Source organism: Carcharhinus amblyrhynchos, chromosome 5 (assembly GCF_965287045.1).
Source record: "Carcharhinus amblyrhynchos chromosome 5, sCarAmb.v2.hapA, whole genome shotgun sequence".
NCBI lineage: Eukaryota > Metazoa > Chordata > Chondrichthyes > Carcharhiniformes > Carcharhinidae > Carcharhinus > Carcharhinus amblyrhynchos.
Genome location: NC_137328.1, coordinates 84129693 through 84151572, shown reverse-complemented (window position 1 = coordinate 84151572; position 21880 = coordinate 84129693). Strand labels below are relative to the sequence as shown.

The following is a 21880-nucleotide window of genomic DNA, read 5'->3' as shown; positions in this document are numbered from 1 at the left end:
TAATTTTAATCCTGTGTTAACAATGTGATTTACTTTTTCCCCATAATGTAATGATTGCAAGACAGTTACCATGATGGATCAAAATGAGCAGAGTTTTAATAAATACTGCAGTTTTCCTAGTGCATAAAATGGAACAGTGCAATTCTGTTTTAGATTTCAACATAAAGCAATGATTTTCATAGATAAAGGCAAATGCATTTATTAAGATATAACTAAAAGGTTACTTTTGCATATATTCATTTGTATCTCATCTCTATATCAGAGTGATAGCAACAGTAATAACAAGCATTGGCTTATATCCAGCAGTCATCAAAATATTGTGTTATTTCCAGATTATCATGTTGTCAAAAATATCCCATGATAACCATATTTCCGTTGCTCATTTCCCACACTGAATCTAATTTACATCTTTAATTAAACTGGGCTCCATAGATTTCATCTTACAACATTTGTTGAACAGCCATTTGTTTATACTGGCTACTTCTATCACTTGACCATTTCCAAGGCAACACTTTTTAACTGGTTCTGTCTAAGCCTGATTATCATTACTTTTAATTAAGCCATTTTACAAATGAAGCTGATCCTGTAGGTTTAAAATTTCTCCTTTGAATTGAATTTTACATTTGTAAATGTATTAAAAACTGAAGTTATCTTGATATTACATACTCCTGCCTACTAATTTGATAAACTGTCTTTTAAAATAATTTTCCAGGCAATAATAGCCCTTTGAATTTGATAATATGGTAAGTATTAGAGTGAAAACAAATCTGCTGAACATGAGATTAAGCTTCGCCTCAAATTTCAGTGGCACTATTCACTGTTTAGACTCAATATTTAATCAGCTTGTTATATCATTGCAATTATTTTTACTAGAAGATTAGCTGCACTGTCACCAATGTGAAGTTTCAAGTGGGCTATATTTGGGACGCTTTGCTCAATATTTGGACATACAAGGTAAATTCTTCTAGGGGTCAGCCTGCAGAATTAGTTACAAATCAGTTTTAAATGTTAAAGGAAAACATTACAGATGCTGGCAAAATAATCTTATTGTAACAATTGCTATTGAAGTCATTATCTAAATGTAATGACATTTATGGTTAAAGTGTATGAAAATTCCAGTATAAATGTGGGGAAGATGAAATCTTTAATCGATTACTGCCTGGTGAGGAAACTACTTTTTAAAAGATTCCTGCAGAATTATCAGGGTTCGATACATAAAGAAATAGCCCGGGAATTTTTGAGCTTCATCTACTGTGAGATTAGTTCAACAAATGTGCATGCATTTTGCTAAAAAGATCAAAACATGTTTTTAGTCAAACACTTAAGTGCATTTTACATAGAATATCCTCATCAAATAAAAAGTCTAGGTTGCAACATTCATTTCTGTAACCAAAACAGGATGTTCCAAAATTTACCTTTTGTTTAAATTTTCAAAGCATTATTGTTTTGGCCTGTGAGTTAGCCAATGGTAAATCTGCATCTATTCCCACATTTGAAATGTACTCATATTAGGTAAAGAAAATGGGATATCCTTCAACCTTACATCAACTTTGCTCTTGTTTCAAAAAGCATTAGCGTAATCCTGTTACACTCCATTTACTGACAACTCTCACATTAAAGTATATCTGAGGAGTCAGGGGAATATGTCAGCTTGGTGAGTTTATTTTTCCATGTGTTATCTCGAGATAAGTAAGGCTGTAATTCCATATTTTACTTTTTCTTTCATAATTGTCCATGGATATTGATCTGATTTGATGTTATATGTTGCTGCTCAAAGCCGACACATTTCTCTAATGTAATCCATTAAAAAGCAATATAATTGCCAGGTTTGAAATCTGAAGCCTCAGATTAAGAAACTCTGGGTACAGAGGTCAGATAAGTGAAAGGCTACCTTAGAAGCTGTACTGCAGGCAGAGAAAGCCTGATGTGTAAGATGTACACATGCCAGCTGTACCAATCAGCAGCTGATCAATACAAACATTGCATTATCAGTTTTTTACAGCTGTTTATTAGTTCATCGTTTCAGTGACACTGCCCCAAACACTAAATATGACAGGGCTGGGAAATTTTACTTTTGCCACAAGCATCTTTAAATCACCTGATCTTTATCCTCTGCTCTGTAGGCATTTTTATGAGGCTTAATTTTCCAAAATGTAACACCAGGGACAAATTTCTTTTTGAACAGGAGTTAATACGAAAAATTGAATTATCCTATATCTATCATATTCAGTTAATATCTTGCAATACTAGTAAAAATAACTCCTAATCCTTCCTTGCAGAGCTTGTCCAACATGCATGCAAATCAACTATAACTGATGTGCGTCCAGCTTTGAACAACTGCTGCTTTTATCTACAACATAGAAAGTGGCACAGAACTTCTGGTCCCTTCAAATGAATGTATGACAACATCCTGCTCCTCACTGCATTTACTCTACAGGTACACAAATCAATAATATAATGATGAAAAAGTATATAGAACCTCTGATATAGATAGTGTGTAACACAGTTGTGATACAATTAAGATCAACATAACCCATAATACTCGGTAAACAGCCGATTTGATTTTGTTTAATTGAGATTTTGTTTCACTATTTTTAGGCTGGAAACTGATATACTGGGAGATTTGATCATTGAGGTGACTTACATCATGACTTAGTTCTGGCAATAAAAAGTCTAAAGGGGACGTATATAAATGTCATGCAGCCTAAGGCTCTCGCTGTGCTTTGATCGCAAAATTCAATGGAAAAGCTTAGCAGATACATACTGACATTAAATGCAACCCTATAAAATTGAGAACTTTCGATGGGAAATTAATAACACATCCTCAGAATGACTATTTCATATTATGATTTATTCCCCAATAAATGTTATTCTTCACTGATATCTTGGCAATTTTAAGTGTTATTGTCCTTAAGTAACTGCATTTACTATTACAATCTGACATTATATGTGTGTGCAATATCAATACTATATTTCAGTAGTGAAGATTAGAGGTTTAGATAGGGTGGACAGTGATAGCCTTTTTTCTCGGATGGAGAAAGCTAGCACGAGGGGACATAGCTTTAAATTAAGGGGTGGTAGTTATAGGACGGATGTCAGAGGTAGGTTCTTTACCCAGAGGGTGGTGAGGGAATGGAATGCCCTGCCTGCTGCAGTTGTAGATGCGCCTAGTTTGGGGGCGTTTAAGAGGTCCGTGGATAGGTTTATGGATGGAAAGGGATTGGTTTAGGTTAGAGGGTCATTGCTTTTTCTTAATTGGTCAGTGCAACATCGTAGGCTGAAGGGCCCGTTCTGCGCTGTAATGTTCTATGTTCTATGAAGCATCAGTGTTGTCTCAGGATTTACTAATGGTAATCTACTGCAGGCACAGATAATCTAAGTTGACTTAGATTGGGATGTATACTACTCTGGAACAAAGTATATGCAATGTTGTTTCACTGGCTAGCATATCTTAATTGTGTGCATTTGCAATTTTTAACAAAAATGTTTTATATGTTGTATTCTTGACTCTTGGTTTCCATCACTATAATTCATGAAAACCACCAGCATGAGTCTAGCTATAATGAAAATAAATTTGCGAGATACTTCAGTAGCTTACATGGGTTGGGTCAGTGCAAATTCTTTTCTTAATGAAGAATCCTGGATCTCAAAAATATTGACAAATGTCACATTGACTTCAAATTCTTTTAGTTTTTGGGGCTCATCTATGTATTTGATTTCACTCCTCTTATCTCTGTGATCTCTTCCAGCCCCATAACCATCTAAAATATCTGCAGTGCTCTAATTCTGGCCTCTTGAGTATTCTGATTTTTATTGTGGCTGTGCATTTTGTCAGAGAGGTCCTAGGCTCTGAACTTCTCTCCCCAAACTTCTCTACCTCTTTTCTCATGGGAGGTGGCAGTTTCATGGCAGAGAGGTGTACTGGTGGGAGGAGGGTGAGGGTCTTTCTGGAAAGGCCAAAGGGAGAGGCAGCACGTCCAGGAGAGTTGATCTTTGGGGCTGGCAGGTTGGGGGGAGGGGTAATGTGGGCCTGACGTGGAAAGGAGGCCCTTGAGGGAGGCATCCCTTCCTTCCTGACTGGGGCCCAAGCAGAGTGTCCTGCTGGGCTTGCCATTGTGCCTGATCTCATCCTGACAGCCTCAAAATTGAGGCTAGGTGGGAAGTAGTCCTTAAATTACAAACCATTAATTTTATTTTTATTCATTTGTGGGACCTGGGTGTCTCTGGCTGGCCAGCATTTATCGTTCATTCCTAGTTGCCCAAAGGCAGTTGAGAGTGCACCACATTGCTGTGGCTCTGGAATCACATATAGGCCAGACTAGGTAAGGGTGGCAGATTTCCTTCCCTAAAGGATATTAGTGAATCAGATGGGATTTTCGACAATCAACAATGGTTTCATGGTCATCAGTAGCATCTTAATTCCAGATATTTATTGAACTCGAATTTCACCATCTGCTGTGGTCGCAGTCCCAAGAACATTAGCTGAGTTTCTGCATTAATAGTCTAGTGATAATACCACTAGGCCATTACCTCCCATGATTGGTCATTTAAAGGCCTCATTTGGGCTGAGAGTGGGCACAAATTCTCCCTTGTAAAATTGCAGACAAATCAGAGGCAGAGAGGAGGGTGGTGAGAATTTTGTAGTTGTCCCCCCCACCCCACTCCCCGCAGACCCTGTCACCCCAGCCAGGGTAATGAATAGAACAAAGAAACACCAACAATCAATGCAACTGACAGGCTCATCTACTAATCACAAATGATTCTATGTGATTTAATTTAATTTATTATTGTCACATGTATTAGCATACAGTGAGAAGTATTGTTTCTTGCATATATATAGACAAAGCATACCGTGCATAAAGAAGGAAATGAGGGAGTGCAGAATGTAGTGTTAAAGTCATAGCTAGGATGTAGAGAAAGATCAACTTAATGTGAGGTAGGCCCATTCAAAAAGTCTGATGGCACCAGGGAAGAAGCTGTTCTTGTGTCAGTTGGTACATGACCTCAGAATTTTGTATCTTTTTCCCGACAGAAGAAGGTGGAAGACAGAATGTCCAGGGTGCATGTGGTCCTTAATTATGCTGGCTGGTTTGCCGAGGCAGTGGGAAGTATAGACAGGGTCGATGGATGGGAGGCTGGCTTGCCTGCTATAGTACATGAAACACTATACAAAACTAATGCATCATATAAGTAAATAAAACAGGAGCAAAAGTAAGCCATTTGACCCCTTGAGCCTTCTCCACCATTCAATAAGCTCTGTTTGCGTTTCAAATTGCACATCCTTATCAACGCTCAATAACCTTTGATTCCCTTGCTCAACAATAGTCTATCCATCTGTGCCTTTAAAATATTCAATGACCCTGCTTCCATCATATTCTAAGGCAGAGTTCCAAAGTCAGGCAACTCTCAGAAAAAAACATTTCTTCTCATCTCTTTTCTATGAGGGTGACTTCTAATTTTAAATGCCCCCTATTTGTAGATTCACCCGCAAAAGGAAACTTCCTTCACACCCATCTTGTCAAATCATTCAGGATCTTTTATACTTCAAACAAGTTATCCCTCACTCTTCTAAACTTCAATGGAATTAAGCTCAGCCTGTCATAGAATGGCCCATTTCTCCGGATAGATGGAGATTGGATGTATTCTGGAAAATGCACTATAGACCCCTCGGAAGTCCAAACATAAGAGCTCTTGTCAGAATTGCCCAGGATACTTGAATTTCTGATGGGCAATTTTCCTGCTGTTACACCACCCTTCCACTGCAGCAAGGTTGGAGAACTTGGTGACCAGCTAAATCCCCGTTCACTACAGTTGAATGGGAAAATCCCATTGGCGTAAATGGTGTTAAGAATCTGGCCAGAGACTTAGGATGGTTCTGATTTACCTGAATAGTTACCCAGGAAATGTTAGAGAAAACACAGAGCAAGATTTTCCCGGAAATCGGCAAAGGCAGATGGCAGGTGGGAAAAGCAACGTTGAAGTCACCCACAGCAATGGCAGCTTTCTCTGCTATACAGTGCAGCACTTAGGAAAAAAATGTCTCAGGCATTACAGTGATTCATCCACTCCACCAGCAAGTTAAATGGCTAAGGATCGGCGTGCTTTTTCAAAGGCCGCCTCAGGACAGAGAAAGCAAACCAGTTCACCTTGGAATCCCCCACACTATCTGAGCAACATCTAATTTTGGTGTAGAGGCTTGATAATAATAAGGTAATTTATCATAATCATGTTCCTGGCATTGAACTTTGGGAAACATGTCCCATCACTGATCCAGGAAAGGACAATTGTGTCATGTGTTTACATTGACATAGAACATGACTTCGCGGTTCTTGCAAAATTTTTCACTCCGTCATCAAACTCGCTCGATGTGAATGAGGGCTGAAAATTCTGCCCATAGTCTAACTTCTGGGGAACTATAAAACCCCCCTGTCCAACAATGACTTTTCCCTGAGACCCCTCCTGACTTCATCCTGAACTCTCCGGCTACACTAATCCCCCTTGATTTCCTCCCTCACAATCCTGACTATACCCTGACACGCCAACTGCCTGATCAACCCGACTTGCCCCTGATCCAACTCCTGCAACCTGGTCCTGACTTGACCTGAGTAGCTCCAACCTGGTCTGACATGACTCCTCCAGACCTGACTAGACCCTGACCCAACAAGACTACCCCCAACCCACCTACGCACTCACCCACTTGCCACTCTACACAACTCACCTACCTACTCAATGGCCACACTACCCACTTCATCCAGCTGCCAACCTACCCACTTGCCATCCAACCCTCTTACCCATTTACCCTACATACTCTATACTCTCACTCACTGACTTTACTCATGCTATCTCTCACCCCATTCTACCTCCTACCCACTTATCTTTTCTTCACAGCTGTTTTCAAAACAGCTTTGATACATTTTAACATGTTACTTACTAAAATACAGAAACTATTGCTGCGCAAAGGGAACAAGTTTCTCCATGGATTTTCTGCACTGCTCCTTCCCTGGTTTACTATGTTGAGTTGAATGTGAAGGTTCCTCCATTGAAAGCTCACTCCAAAATATTGGAGGAAGATAAATGTGTATTTAAGAAATATGAAAATGCATTTGCAGTAGGGGATCCAATAGTTAGGGGAACAGGCAGGTCTTAGTATGATTATGCTCTTATTAAAGCCACTGGCGAGGGTTAGTAAAATTTTGCCCCTTCTGTAGGTGTGGTGCACACATGTTGCTGTGTTTGTTTTGCTATTTTCTAAGCAGACAGATTCAAATATGAATATTTAGTTAATTCATACTTCTAAAAAATATATTTTTTCATGTGATCTGGGAATCACTGGCAAGGCCAGCATTTGTCTCCCTTCATCAAAGTGGGCCACACAGACATAAAAGGTTGGCTTGATTCTCTTTCCATAGATGCTATCAGAGAGTTTCAGAGAATTTGCCTTTACCTCTGTGTCTATAGTGTGATTGCTACTTCAGTATATAATGGGATGACACCAAGAAATGCCACTTAGTAATTTCACATTAAAATTAGGCCTCTCAGATATCATGACAAAATAATATCAGAGAATATTATACCTTTTTCTTTTGATATTTCACCTACACGTAATCAATGGAACAATACAAACTAAAAGCACCTACAAAATCTGTTTATTTCCAACTATTTAAGCATTCAGATTCATTTGTTGCATCATCCTAAAAAAAATTCCATCTGTATTCCATTCACATATTTTCTAAACTGATGTGCCATAAATTTTTGACAATGTATACTGCACAGGGCAATGAGAATGCACTGCACAACACAAGCAGGATTTTATATTAAAGTGTTTCTTTCAGATGGAAAGTGAGACAGAATAAGGTGAACTGCTGCACTTACATGCTTCCTCCTTTAAACATCAAGTGGAACCCAGATGCTGGAGAGAAGGCACAATTCTATACGTCTCTTGGATTGGATCGATTGTTTTGGGAAAACCTGCTATGGGTAATTAAAAAAATAAACTGGCTCCCTACTGAACCCTACTTGGCACACAGCCGCCTAGAGTGCCGACAGAGACTCTGAGAGGCAAGCTGAAAACATTTTAGGTTTCCTCCTGTTTGAAGTCTGAGATTGCATTCTACTGAAGTGGTGACAGACAGGCCTCCCCAGGTATGAAATGTGGGTCTGAAGGTATCAAAGGTGGTCCAATCTAACAATTTGCCTGTTCCTTGAAGATAAAGCTGGAGAGATATTTTTTAACAACAGCTTCCTGGGTTACTGACAGCAGCAAACAATATCCAGTCAAAGGAGCAAGGTTCACCCAACTTACATTTACATGAGTACAACATAGAATGAAAAGGGAAACAAACAAATGATACATGAAAAAAAAGAGGTCCTAGGAGAGAGCACCCCAGCCAGGGTAACGAATTGAACAGAAAACCACCAACAACTGGCCTGTCTCATCAACTAATCACAAATATTTCTATATGGCATGTTACATTATACACTATCCAGAACTAATGTATTAATATTTTGTAATGTACTTCTTATCCAATATATCCAAAATATTGTAATCATAACACAACTACGAAGCAAAGTACTAAATAATTAAACTTGTTAATTCTATTATATATTTTCTGCTTCCACTTTCTAAACAGAGTTTTTTTATTCTAGTAACTACACATTCAAATTAATCTAAAGCCCGTCAACACTCGGCCTCTTTTTCAGTTACCTGTTCCAATTTATGGAGTCAGCTCTCATCTATTAACCACTGACTTACACTTTCATTGTGACTAAGTGACTAATATCTACATTGGCTCCAAGAAAGACACTTTTCACAATCAGTCAATAATCTGCTAAGTGAAAACACATGCAGGGGCTTATGTGATGCCCGTTAGGGGTCCTTATTGAATGGAAAACAGGTGTGTGAGTTTTGTGCCATGTAATACCCCATTTACCCCCGAGTACAAAGGTTACACGACTAATGGGTGCCTTGTGCTGCACACAGAGAGCAGAGACACAGGCCGAGGTTAAACATCTGGGACATATTTCACATACTTGCAGCGTTTGCTTCAGCTTCAATTAAAATGAGGCTTTGGCACATTTATTAATCTTTTACTTTCATCTTTTAAAAAGCCTCTGACCTGACCTTAATATTTTTCAGCATGAACAAACAGAGAAGTAATGAAAAAGAGTTTCTACCTGCTAGCACTCAAACAGACAAATTTGTTGCACAGTGAACTCCAATTTATTGTGAAACTACAAGAAAAAAGTAATGCCTGTAAAAAAAGGAAAAGCATGTCTCTGGAGTCATGTGCAGCAAATATGAAATCTTTTAACCTGACCACTGCATTTGATCATGGTGAATAAACATTACCTTTATAAATCCAATCTCACCTTCCCTACTGCATGTTCCATATGCCCTGCAGGTCCTCCATACACACATTAATCGTTTTATTAATATTAATACCACAAATAAAAAGATAATTAACAGAAGGTTTATGAATGGTACTACTATGAGGAAGTAGGGTAAAGAAGCAGGTTGCCACTTGTCTGCATGTTATGTTGTGGAATTAAATTCAGTGTGAATCAGAGCTCCAGAATAGGTCAACTTTGTTTCCCTTAACTACAATTTGCTTTTGGCATAATGGTGGAACTAATAAACTATATTGTGCTGCTGAGTGTTATGATGCTGCTTCATGTCTGCAATTTCCTTTGCAAGATGACTTTCCCATCTCAGCTAACCCTTTAAGAAAATGGCATGGAGTGAAACTCAGTATTTCACCATGTTGAAAGGAAACAGAAAATATGGCAAGGGGCACTTCTAGAGGTATGTGATTTTGGAGTACCAGGTGTTAAGTATTACAGAAGTATTAGAGTATTATTATAAAGTATTAGAGAAGTGAAAAAAAGTCAAAATGTAGGGAAACTGTATATCAACATCACACATTTGAATGTTCAAATTAGTGTCGGTGAAACCATTAGGCAGTTGGGGGCTAGCTTTGCAGTGGTTGGTGGGCTTGCAGGTGCCTTCCATGGGCAGCAAAGTTCAGATTAGCATTGGTTAGGTTGTCAGGCAGAGCAGGAGTGATTTGCAATGGTTGACGAGGTTGCAGGAGTCTTCCATGGGCAGCAAAGTTCAGATTAGCATCGGTGAGTTTGTCAGATGTGGCGGGAGTGTTTTGCAATGGTTGCTGGGGTTGCAGGGGTCTTGATTAGCTGTAAATGTCTTTCAGTTATAATTCCAGAGGGGACATACTTTATTCTTTTGTGTGATGTGGGTGTCATTGGCAAGGCCAGCATTTGTTGCCAATTCCTAACTACCCTTGAACTGAATGAATTGTTAGAACTTATCAGAGGGCAGTTAAGAGATTTACATTGTTATGGATCTGGGTCACATGGAGGCCTAACCAGTTAAGGATGGCAGAATCTCTTCCCTAAAAGATATTAATTAACCAGTTGTTTTATTAGAATCAATGAAAGTTTCATGGTCACCATTAATGAGAGTAGGGGTGGAATTCTCTCACCCTGAGATTAAGTACTGTGGGCCGGAAAGGTGGAATGTTTTCTTGGTGGAGGACAGCAGGAAAGCATGCTAAATCTTCAGACATTGATCTCAGTAATTATGAAATTGGGACTTTTGTGCCATATTCTGTGGCGGGATAGGCCTGATGGTGTGTAGTTTGCCATTATATCCCGGCACCACATTGAAAATGTACCTATATCGTTGCCCTATTATTGAGGAAAGAAGGTGGGTCTCCAGAAAATGAACCTCCTGAGCAAACGGGAACAGTCTAAGACTGGAGATTGGATGTCTTCCAGAACACTGAATCTGGAAGATCTACTTGTTGACGATCCTCCCAGCCCCTGCTGTAGCATTCCAGGATTGAACCATGACACTGTGACAACAGATGAATGAATATCGCTTGACAATCGCCAGGCAAGACTGTTCTCTTCCTGTTGTGAAACACTTCAGCAGTCATGGGCATTCATGACATTACAAATTGACCACCTTTCTCCCAAACATACCTGTGAATGATCATATGTAATAATGTATGTGTTTCACAAGCAAGTTTTCTTTTTAGCTTCAATTTCATTGAATCATATAAAAATGCAGTGTAGAAAGAAGCCATTCAATGCATAATGCCCATGCCAGATCATTTAAAGAATAATCCAGTTAATATTACATTCCCACTCTTTTCCCATATCCTCGTAATTTGTTCTCCTTTAAATATCTATGCAACTCCTTTTGTGGACTTTTGTAGATTCTGTGTCCACACTTTATATCCAACAGTGCATCCAAATCCTAACCATTCATCGTGTAAAAAGGTTTTCTCTTCAGTCACTTTGATGTTTTTGACATTCGCCTTAAATCTATGCTCTTTGGTTCTCAACCTTTCAGCTACTGAAATGGTTTCTTTTTATCCCCTCTGCCTAAATTCACCATTGTTATAAATATCTCAGTCAGACCTCCTCTCGGTTTCCTCTACTTGAAGGAAAAGTGCCCCAGATTCTCTAGAAGCCATATAACTGAAATCACTCATCCTGATTCATTCTAGTAAATATCATCTACATTGTGTCCAAAGCTTCATAGTATAGTGCCCAGAACCAGATGCAGAACTGCAGTTGGGACCAAACTAATGTTTTATACAGTTTTAGCATAACCTTTGGACTTTTGAGATGGGATTCTCTGATCTCACCTGTATCTATCCCACTGCATGTGAGAAAGGAGAATTAGATGTTTCAGCCATAACTCTACCCACTTTCAGCAGTATCAGAAAATCCCAACTATGAATGAGGATGGTGCTGTGCTCTTTAGGTGGAATTGCCTACTTTGGACCAAAATTTTGCATGCAGCATTTTCAACAAGGTAAATAAATTGAGAGCACAATAGAACTGAATGAGTTTGCTATAATTGTCATTCTGGAAATATGGTTGCAAGGTGACTAAGGTTGGGAATTGAATGTTCAAGAGTATTCAACATTTCAGAAGGATAGGTAAAAAGTAAAAGGCAGTGGGATAGCACTATTAATAAAGGTTGAGATCACTACATAAGTCTGAAGGAATCTTACATCGGAAGATCAAGATGTAGAATTAGTTTAGGTCCAGCTAAGAAACAACAAGTGGCAGCAAACATTGATGGGAGTTGTTTATAGACCACCGAACAGTAGTGGTAATAATGGGCATGGTATAAATCAGGAAATTAAAGGTGTACATAACAAGAGTGATACAGTAATCGTGAAGGATTTCAAACTACATATAGACTGGATAAACCCAATTAGCACTAAAGTTGTAGAGGACAAAATCCTGGAATGTATATGAGATGGTTTTCTAGAACAACATGTCGAGGAATCAACTTGGGGATGACCAATTTTAGAAGCTGTATTATGCAACGAGAAAAAACTAATTAATAACTTCAGTGCAAAAGAGCCTTTGGGAAGAGTGACCATAGAAAATTTTACAATGGGCCTTTACTCCTTCATAGTATCAGGATTGTTGTTCTGATCTTAGTTTCTTATCTTAAAGTCCTTTGAATCCTTCCTTGCTAGACCTTCTGACTCAAGCCAGAAAAGAATTGTGGAGAGCAGTCAGGCCCTGATGTCCTCTATTGAGAGTTACAGAGTCAGATGCAAGGAGGCTGTGACCCTTTTTTTAAGGCACTAAATATCTCATGTAGGTTTAAGTGTCCAGCCACTTTCAAGCTAAGGAGAAGGTAAGTTTGTAATGTAAGTGGCAGGAATTGAGTTGGGAGGAGGGGGGATTGTGTGGGGTGGAGGTGGTAGTCTGGCAGCTATGCCATTTTGGAAGTGTGCAGGGGTCAGTCTTGTACAATAGTGGTTGGTGTGCACTCATGGAAGTTTGGTCGGTCTGTGAAAGTGTGTAGGGTGTATGAGTGTTTGCAGTCAGGAATGGGATTGGGCAGTCCTGTGGAGTGTGCAGTTGGTGGGCAGGGGTTGTTTGGTCCAGGAGGATGTGCAGCCATGGGGTGCAGCTGATCTGGGTGGGGGCCTGGGTTGTTATTCAGTGCTGAATTGGGGGGGTGGAATGGATTCTGTGTAAGATGGAGTGCTCCCATGAAGAGTTGTAGTGGGGTGTTGTGGGGTAGTTGGGTGGTCTGTAGGATAATTACCCAGATGCTACAGGTGTTTTTAATTTATCTAATGTTTTCTGGCTAAGCGTTATTATTAGACAGTTGGAAGCATCTAAAGTTTGTGATTTAAATTAGATTCTTGGATGGTTCCAGTGCATGGCAATTGCCCGCTGAAAGTTTGAACTTCCTGGGCAAATGCCATGCAATCCTCACGTTGGAACCTCTGGGGATGGGCAGGTGAGGCACCCCATGCATCTTTGGAGTACACTCCAGATTCACTGCCCTGGAGGTTGGATGTTGCACGCCATAAAGTTTGTAAGTGATGGAGTTCAATTGGAAACTGGCATCTTAAATCTCAGCAAAGCAACTACAAATATATGAGGAGGAAATTGGTTTTGGCACATTGGAGAACTGCTTTGAAAGGAAGGATGACACACAGGCTATGGCTAGCCTTTTAAGAATTAATACAACAAATAATTGATACACCAAAGTCCAATAAGAGAGGTGATCTAACCATAGCTAACATGAAAAGTTAAAGGTTGTGTATGATCAAAGAAAGACGCTTATAAAGTAGCTTTAAAAAGCAGTAAACCTGAGAACTGGAAGCACTTTAGAATTCAGCAGAAAAGGACCAAGAAATTGATGAGGAAAGAGAAAATGGAATAGGAAAGTAAATTGGTGAGAAATGTAAAAGTAGACTATAGAAGCTTCAAGAGGTATGTAAAAAGGAAATGAGTAGCAAAGAAAAAATGGGGGTTCACGAAAGCCAGAGACAGGAGAATTTATAAAGAGGAATAAGGAAATGCAGAAAAACTAAACAAATATCTTGCTCGGGATTTTCTGGCCCTTTGCTACAGGCGCAATTCCCGTTATGGTGGGAAACACAAGAGAGTGCCATAATGGGATTTGAGGATCTTCCCTGTCCCTGCTGGCCATGTAATTAGGTCATGCCCTGTGAGGGCATGAACCTGATGATCACCAATTTAAATAATTTAAATATACCTAAATGACATAATGCCTTATGTTGCAGGTTTGACGTATGATCCACCGACCAGTGTAATGTCCTGCTGTCAGGAATCACTACTACTCTCCAGTAGTCGAAATGATCACACCAAGGGTGTGGAGGCCAGTGCAGCCCCTAGATGGTGGGGGACATGCTATGGCTGTGCCCTGGCCTTGTCTCTTTGCATCCTGGCAATGCTAACCTGGCAGTGTCATACTGGACAGTACTGTGAATAATAAGGTACATTGGGCAGTACTGTGAATAAAAAGATACTTTGGACAGTATTGTGAATAAAAAGTACACTGCACAGTAATGGACTTTTCATCTGTACTAACAGCAACAGGTTGACTAATGTTTGTCTTTTGGATACTTGCATTGTAAGTATTCCATAATGCAACATTAAATTTTTATTTTACTTCCCAGTAATGAACTGCAAATTATTTCTTGATCATCTACTATGATAAATGTTTTTCCAATGAATATCCTTGTACAACAATATTATGGAGCATTACTCTCTGTCAGCTTCAACACAGAATGTTCCTCTCACTAAAGGACCTAAAATTAAGTTAAGATAACCCGTGAAATTCAGAGTGTATGTTATTAAAGATGATACGTTCTGCGGTAATTGCAAAGGAATAACTTAATACATTTTTCAGAATTTCTTTTCATTCATGGCATCTGGGTGTTGCTGGCGAGGCCAGCATTTTTTGCACATCCCTAATTGCCCTTGAGTAGGTGGTGCCTTCTTGAACCGCTGCAGTCGATATATTTTAAGTACACCCATAACGCTGTTAGGAAAGGAGTTCCAGGATTTTAAACCAGTGACAGTGAAGTAATCACAACTGCAAACTGTTGCAAACTATTTGCGTTTTGTAATTTATGATATCTGAACCCTTCAAATGGATTACAGCATTCCTTTAACACTACAATACAGAGAAGTTCACAATCTCATACTTTGAGCAGGAATCTTTGCTTGAAGGGTTGAAGAATTGGCATTGCAGTGCTATATCTGATTTTCTGCTCCCCTGCTTCCAAATAATCCCTAAAATGCAATGCAGTACAGAGCAAACATAGGTGCCCTCATTATTCTCCGGGACAGCACTGCACACTAAACTCTTCTTATGGTGTTAATAATGAAGGAAAATGTTGGAAATACTCATTAGGTCAGGCAGCATCCATGGAGAAAGAACCAGAGTTAATTTTTCAGGTTGATAACCTTTAGTTAGAACTGGAAAAAGATAGGAATGATGAAACAGGTTTTAAACACTACAGAGACAGAGAAAGTTGGAGGAGGTGGAAACTACGAAGAACACATGAAAGGTTTATACAGGTTGGAAGGCAGGCCTGATTAATTCACAGAAGGAATGAATGTGCATGTTAAAAGAAGATAGTAATGGAACAAGTAAAAAATTAAAAGATGTGCCTGGAGGAGGTATAAATAGGAATAACAGCATCATTGTTAACAGCTGCAGCCTGAAGAAATGGGGACAGAGGTTATGACCTGAAACTGTTGAACTCAATGGTGTGTTTGGATGATTGTAAATTGCCTCATTGAAAGATGTGGTTGCCTTCCTTGAACTTCTTTTGAGCTTCATCGGAACAGTGTAGAAGGCTGAAAATAGAGACACAGATTGGGAGAGGAGCCAAGAATTAAAATTTAATTTTAACTAAATCAAGTGATATTATGTCTTTGCCTTCATTTTCCATTCTGTGTTTCTCTGCTGAATGGCCAGGCTGCACACCTTGGGAATTTGAATGAAAAAATTGACACAGCTAGGATTTAGGTGAGAGTAGTGGGGAATGTAAGTGTCACTGCTTATACAATTTGTAACTTGTCAGTCAGAAGACATTGTGCATGAAGTCGAGTGTGAGAAAGAGAAAGAAGTATGATGATGTTATCATATTCCATTCGCCACTGGCCTCATCAATGACCTTCAAGGTATTGGCCAGCATTGCCTCCTCCGTGGGTGAGGGTATTTGGGCATGCTGGAATACTGTCCCATCTCTGGTTGGTTCCTGTTAACTCTAGTTATGTGTGCCACATTGGCCTGCAAGAAAAAGGGAGGTGGTTAAGTGAATATTGTGCAATATATTTGGGTGATGTGACTGTAATCGTTTAACAGTAGCCCCGACAAGCTGTGATGAGGTTTAGATGTCTGAGGCTTGCAACAGTGCTGTGTGTGTGAGGCCAAGGTAAAGCAGATACATATTAGATACGAATACTGATTGATGTAGATGGCTGATACAGGAGTGAAAATGAGTGTGATGCTTTGACCAATGGTTGATTAGTGGCATAGTTATGGCATTCGAAGTTGCATTTACTGACCTTTCCCAAGAGGCCAGTAAACTTCTTGTGAAACTGCATCCTGGTCTTCAGGGCCAGACTCCAAAGAGTAACCTTCATAGTTAACAGCTCCCACTGCCTGTGTCTGGAAGGCCCCTATCTCCCTGTAGGTACATGACATCTCTCTTTCTGAACAAGACTTCCAATGCAGTGTCAGAACACTTGGATGTCGCAAGCTCCTGTGTTTAACTGTTCTGTCTTTTGGAGGCTAGATTCAGCTCACACAAGATTTCCAGTACCACCTCCTTAAGCAAGGATAGCTTTAAGTAGTGTTAGCAAGTATTGATTAACAGTACTATGGACAGCCAATTAATACTAATCCAGCATTCGTTACATGCAGAAATCATGTCAATGACCAAATGTCATGCAACCTGCATTACATCTATTGTCTACCTCACAGGCCCCCTTATCTGATTGGAGGCTTCCCCAATGTTTGTCTGGCTGATTTTTGCCCTCCTCCCCTTTGCCTGTGCCTGCCTGCCCTTACATTCCCTCCCCAGGCCCTTCTATCCTGGACCCGTAGAGAGCCACCACCCCCTAATCATTCCCAACCTATTAGTCATCCAATTTCTGGCTGTCCTTTGGGAGCTGGATGCATTTCCAGAAGTGGCCACTGCCTCCTTTGGTGCTGCTGTGGCCAGAGAACTGCTAGTCAATTAGATTGGCCGGCAGTTCCCAGAGCTGGGACTTCAACCCATTTTAAGCCAATTAATCTTCTCAGAGAATTAATTGGCTGCAGTGCCGCATTGTGGAGCCAGGAGTGAGTTTTATAGTAGCCTTTTTGCATAAAATTCTGTCTATATGTCATAGAAGGAGACCTTTGGGCCCATTATGTGTACCAGTTGAGAGATGAGGGGAGATCTCATTGAGACGTATAAGATGATGAATGGGATGGATAGGATAGAGGCGGAGAGACTCTTCCCGCTCAAAAAAGACAGTAGGACTAGGGGGCACAGCCTCAAGATAAAGGGGAGGCGGTTTAGAACGGAGTTGAGGAGGAACTTCTTCACTCAAAGGGTGGTGAATCTCTGGAATTCTCTGCCCGTTGAAGTGGTGGAGGCTGCCTCGCTAAATATTTTTAAGAAGCGGGTTGATGGGTTCTTGATAAGAGAGGGGATTAAGGGTTATGGGGAGAGGGCGGGAAAGTGGAACTGAGCCACGACAGATCAGCCATGATCTTATTGAATGGCGGGGCAGGCTCGAAGGGCTAGATGGCCTACTCCTGCTCCTATTTCTTATGTTCTTATTTCTTATGTTCTTAAAGCCTAATTCCACTTTCCAGCTCTTGGCCCGGAAGCGATGGCATCTCAAATACTTTTGAAATTCAATGATGGTTTCTGCTTCTTTCACTCTTTCAGGCAGCAGGTTCTAGACCCCCAACAGCTTTTAGGTGAAAGAATAATGTAGATGATCTTTGTAGCTTAACTATATTAATTAGGTATCTGGATGTAGCTTGCTAGATGGGGACCTGGAACTTAGGAAATGGGAGCAGGAGTAAACCATTTAGCACCTCATGCTCCACTATTTACTAAGATTATGGCTAGTCTGATCTTGGCCTTAACTCCACACACCTGCCTGCCTCCAATAAACCTTGACAACCTTGTCAACCAAAATTCTGCCAAACTTTGTCTGCTTCAGATATGGACTATAGTCGAACCTTGCTGGGTATTGGAATGACAGAGTGCCTGGGTTGGAGGAGGAAGACAAACTGGAAGTGGGTAGGTGCGCAACGCGGCTTGCTATATTGCTCTGTACCCTGCACTCCTGATCCTCCTGGCTCCACATTAATGTAAGTAATAAAAAAGAAACAAACTTCAGGTCTTGGATTGCCAGTTAGGCTGTGGTAAACCCAGGACAACGGAGTAGAGTATGCCACTGTGTTAAAATAATCTTTAGGCCCCCTGATTTGTACATTCAAATGGCATAAGGATGTTTTAGATGAGTGGTCTGACACTTGAGAATTACTAGCTGCCAATATGGTGCCAGGCGCAATGATTGAAGGTAAAAGGTAGATGATTGATATAGAAGATCAATCGTAAAAATCACCCCAATTCTCACTTTTGATCAAGGAACTGGAACAATTTCTCCCCGTTGTTTGCTTTGGTGTGTAAGCTTATGCACCCATGGAAACAGTCACCAGTACTTTTATAGATTCTTATACTATGAATTACTTTATAATCAGACATTACAAATTATTCAAACTGCTGGAACATGTGACTGTCCTGCCAGAAAATAGTGCAGTATCCATAACATACACTTCCAAAATATTCTTTGCATTTCTCAGGAACACAAGGACAAACAAATACATTTTTGAATACAAATTCCTGCCAGTAAAAAGTGAGACATCTAAAAATCACACTGCATTGTATGGATAAGCACATTATATAAATATTAACTATATAGGTAAAAATAAAAATGCTAACAGTATGTGCTAGGAAATAAACGTCTCAGGTACTTGTATGACCTGCAAAATGATTGAAGCTTCATGTTGGAGGATTACAAAGCAATGATTCCAAGTTTGACTGCAAGCTCAACACCATTTATCCATAATTCTACATGTATTTTTGTCACTTTCATTATTGGTTGCTGTAATTTAGTAATATCATTCTAAGAATAAGAGTGCACTATGTGTTTTTGGACTGAGATTTAATAAAGCTCAGCTTATTTCGTCATGAACACAGCATATTCTTCAATTATATTTTTCCTATTATATGCCATTATTATGATTAAGCAATTGTGACCTTCTACGTGCAATAAAATCTGTGTCAAAATCTACAGTAAAATGGATTTCACATAAATTAACATAAATATCAAGCATCACATGTGAAAAGGAAAACAATGCTGGGACTGGAATAGAAATTCCAATGATTGCCAATTTGAAAAGCCTTATATTTAGTGCTTCATTCATGTGGCTGCTGACTGCTTTTCATTTTTGAAAGCTTAGAACTTACTTCAATTTCTCAGATGCATTGTGATTTAAAATTCTTGCCACCTAGAAGTTGCCACACTATTTCTAAAACTCAATTTTGTCCTTCAAAAGTCAATCACTGTCTTTGTCTTTACAAAGACACGCCGTATTAGTCTTACTTCCTTATGTGCATGCACACACAAGCAAACACCCACTTTCACACACATGAAAAATATGTTTGACCCAGTCATGGGCCAGAGAAAAGGATTTATTGCTCACTTTTCCCCTTCATATTGTACACACTAACTGTTGTTAGGATGATAAACAGCTCTATCCAATTATCTGTACTCAAACTCTTCAACTTTGCAGTCTGCAGGACTCCATCAGGACTAAAAACAACAATCTTCCATACCTGAGGGAAAGCAGAAGTGTTCCAAAGATAATTACCTTGTCAGTTTTGTCCTCTTCATCCTCCTCGTATGCTATTAAACTCTCTTCTAACTCTTGCTGTTGTGAGAAAAGAGAAAAAGTGCAGCAGTCATCAGCAATGAAAGGGAAATGTAAAGTTAAGTTGCTGGGATAATATTCAGGTTATGCTTTAAAAATAGCACTAGAAATAGATGTAAATTTAAACTCCTCTTCAGGGACCTTGTTATAATGTAAGGACACTTGGAAGCCAATTTGCATACAGCAAGTTTCTCCAAATGACAAGACAATAAATAACCAGATAATCTGTTGTAGTGAGGTTGGTTAAGGTATAAATTGTGACGAGGACACCGGAAATCCTTTGTTTTCTTTTGATTTGCACCTAAAGGTTTTTGACATCCACCTCAGAGGGCAGATGGGATTGCAGTTTAACACTGCACCTGAAAGACAGTGACTTCAAATTGCAGCACTCTCGCTCCTGAAGTGAAGTGTCAATCTGTATTAGGCTGATAATTTTCTTTAAGCTGCTCTCATTCTACTCCTGTAACTTTACTGGAAGGGTGGCAGGAACCTTGTTTATACACATAAGAGAATGTCTGCTGTATTTAATTGGAAGCAGGGGTGTGGAAACTCCTGGCCTATATGCTCATGTGGCTGGAATGGAACCCAAATTCACCATATTCTGACACAATGGTGAAAATGCGACAACTGAACCAAGACTGACAATTCTGCTAGATGTGTGGGAATGAAACCCACCACAACTGGGAGAATACTCACACAGTCACATTGGGAGAGTACAAAAGAAAGGTTTCTGAATGCACAGACACAGATTTAAAGATACAGTGATTTCATCTAACTCATGATCGGTCAGCATTATTGCTGGTATAGGGTTTTATCCACAGTGACAGAATCAAAATAGATATACAACAAGCAAAAACACTGTGCCTTCAAATAAAGATATGACCTGGGGTCAGAATTAATAATGAACATGCAATAAACAATAGTAACAGTTAAATCTTCCACATACAGAAAAAACTGGATACGAAATATAGAATACAAATATAAGCAAAGCACTGCTTTGGAGCCAAGCAAATCAAAGTTTGTTGCATCTAAATCAAAAACATGGGAGCCATGGAATCATACCAGGAAGGGTCAAAAAAATTACAATGGTGATGTCAAAACTGAGAGGTTATAACTAGCAGAAAAATTGGAACAGTTTGGGGCTCTTTTCTCCAGGGAAGAGAAGGCTGAGATGTTACCTGATATAAATAAGATATGGTAGATGTTTCTACTTGTCATGGAGACCAAAATGAAAGGTCGTAAATATAAGTTAAACACTAATAATGCTAATAGGGAATTCTGGAGAAAGATCTTTACTCAAAATGCTTAGACGTTTTTATTCAATCATATGATGCTGGCATTTCTGACAAGGCCAGCATTTATTGCACATCTTTACTTGTCCTTGTTGATCCACCTTCTTAACTCACCGCAGTCCACGTAACATCTACAATGTAGTTAGAATATAGAATTTCCTACCCTACCACAAAGAATAGTTAAAGCGAACTGCATAGATTCATTTAAATAAATGCAGGAAGAAAGGATTAGAAGATTACACTTATAGGATTAAATGATGAGGTTTTGGAGGAGAGTGGTATTGGTGTGGATCAGTTGGACTGAATGGCCACTTATGTCCTCTACTTGCTATCTAAGGAGAGACGATTCAAGAGAAAGGGAAAAATCTATCACCAAGTCTACTCTGAAACTGGCTGCTGGGAGATACGTGTGTTATGAAATGATGACATGTACCTTTAAGGGAGTGATATCTTAAAGTACGTCAGTCATAACTACCACTGACACAGAATATTATGTATTAGTCCTTAATATGCAAATCAGTTTGCAAGCAACTGAACAAGTGATTAGATTTGCTATACTTCACTTCCTAATTAAATCTATTTCTATATAGTCTTACCTTCAGATAAAGAACCCATATTATTGTTTGATCAATCCTGTGTATAATTGTCATATTTACATTGAAAAAAGAACACAATACATGATGAGAGAGAAAAGTGAATGACTCTTCTCCCTGACCATTCCTCCTCTTAGGTCCTGTCTATGACAAATCATATTTTGTTGCAT

The 21880-nt window shown here is 39.4% G+C and overlaps 1 protein-coding gene across 1 annotated transcript in view; it reads right to left on the bottom strand.

Annotated features, from left to right (window-relative positions):
• mctp1a (multiple C2 domains, transmembrane 1a) overlaps positions 1 to 21880 on the bottom strand; it is a 505516-nt gene that overhangs the window by 57409 nt on the left and 426227 nt on the right. The window contains exon 15 of the mRNA XM_080189110.1: positions 19766 to 19825. Coding sequence (XP_080045236.1) covers positions 19766 to 19825 — 60 coding nt within the window. The remainder of the gene's footprint in view (positions 1 to 19765; positions 19826 to 21880) is intronic.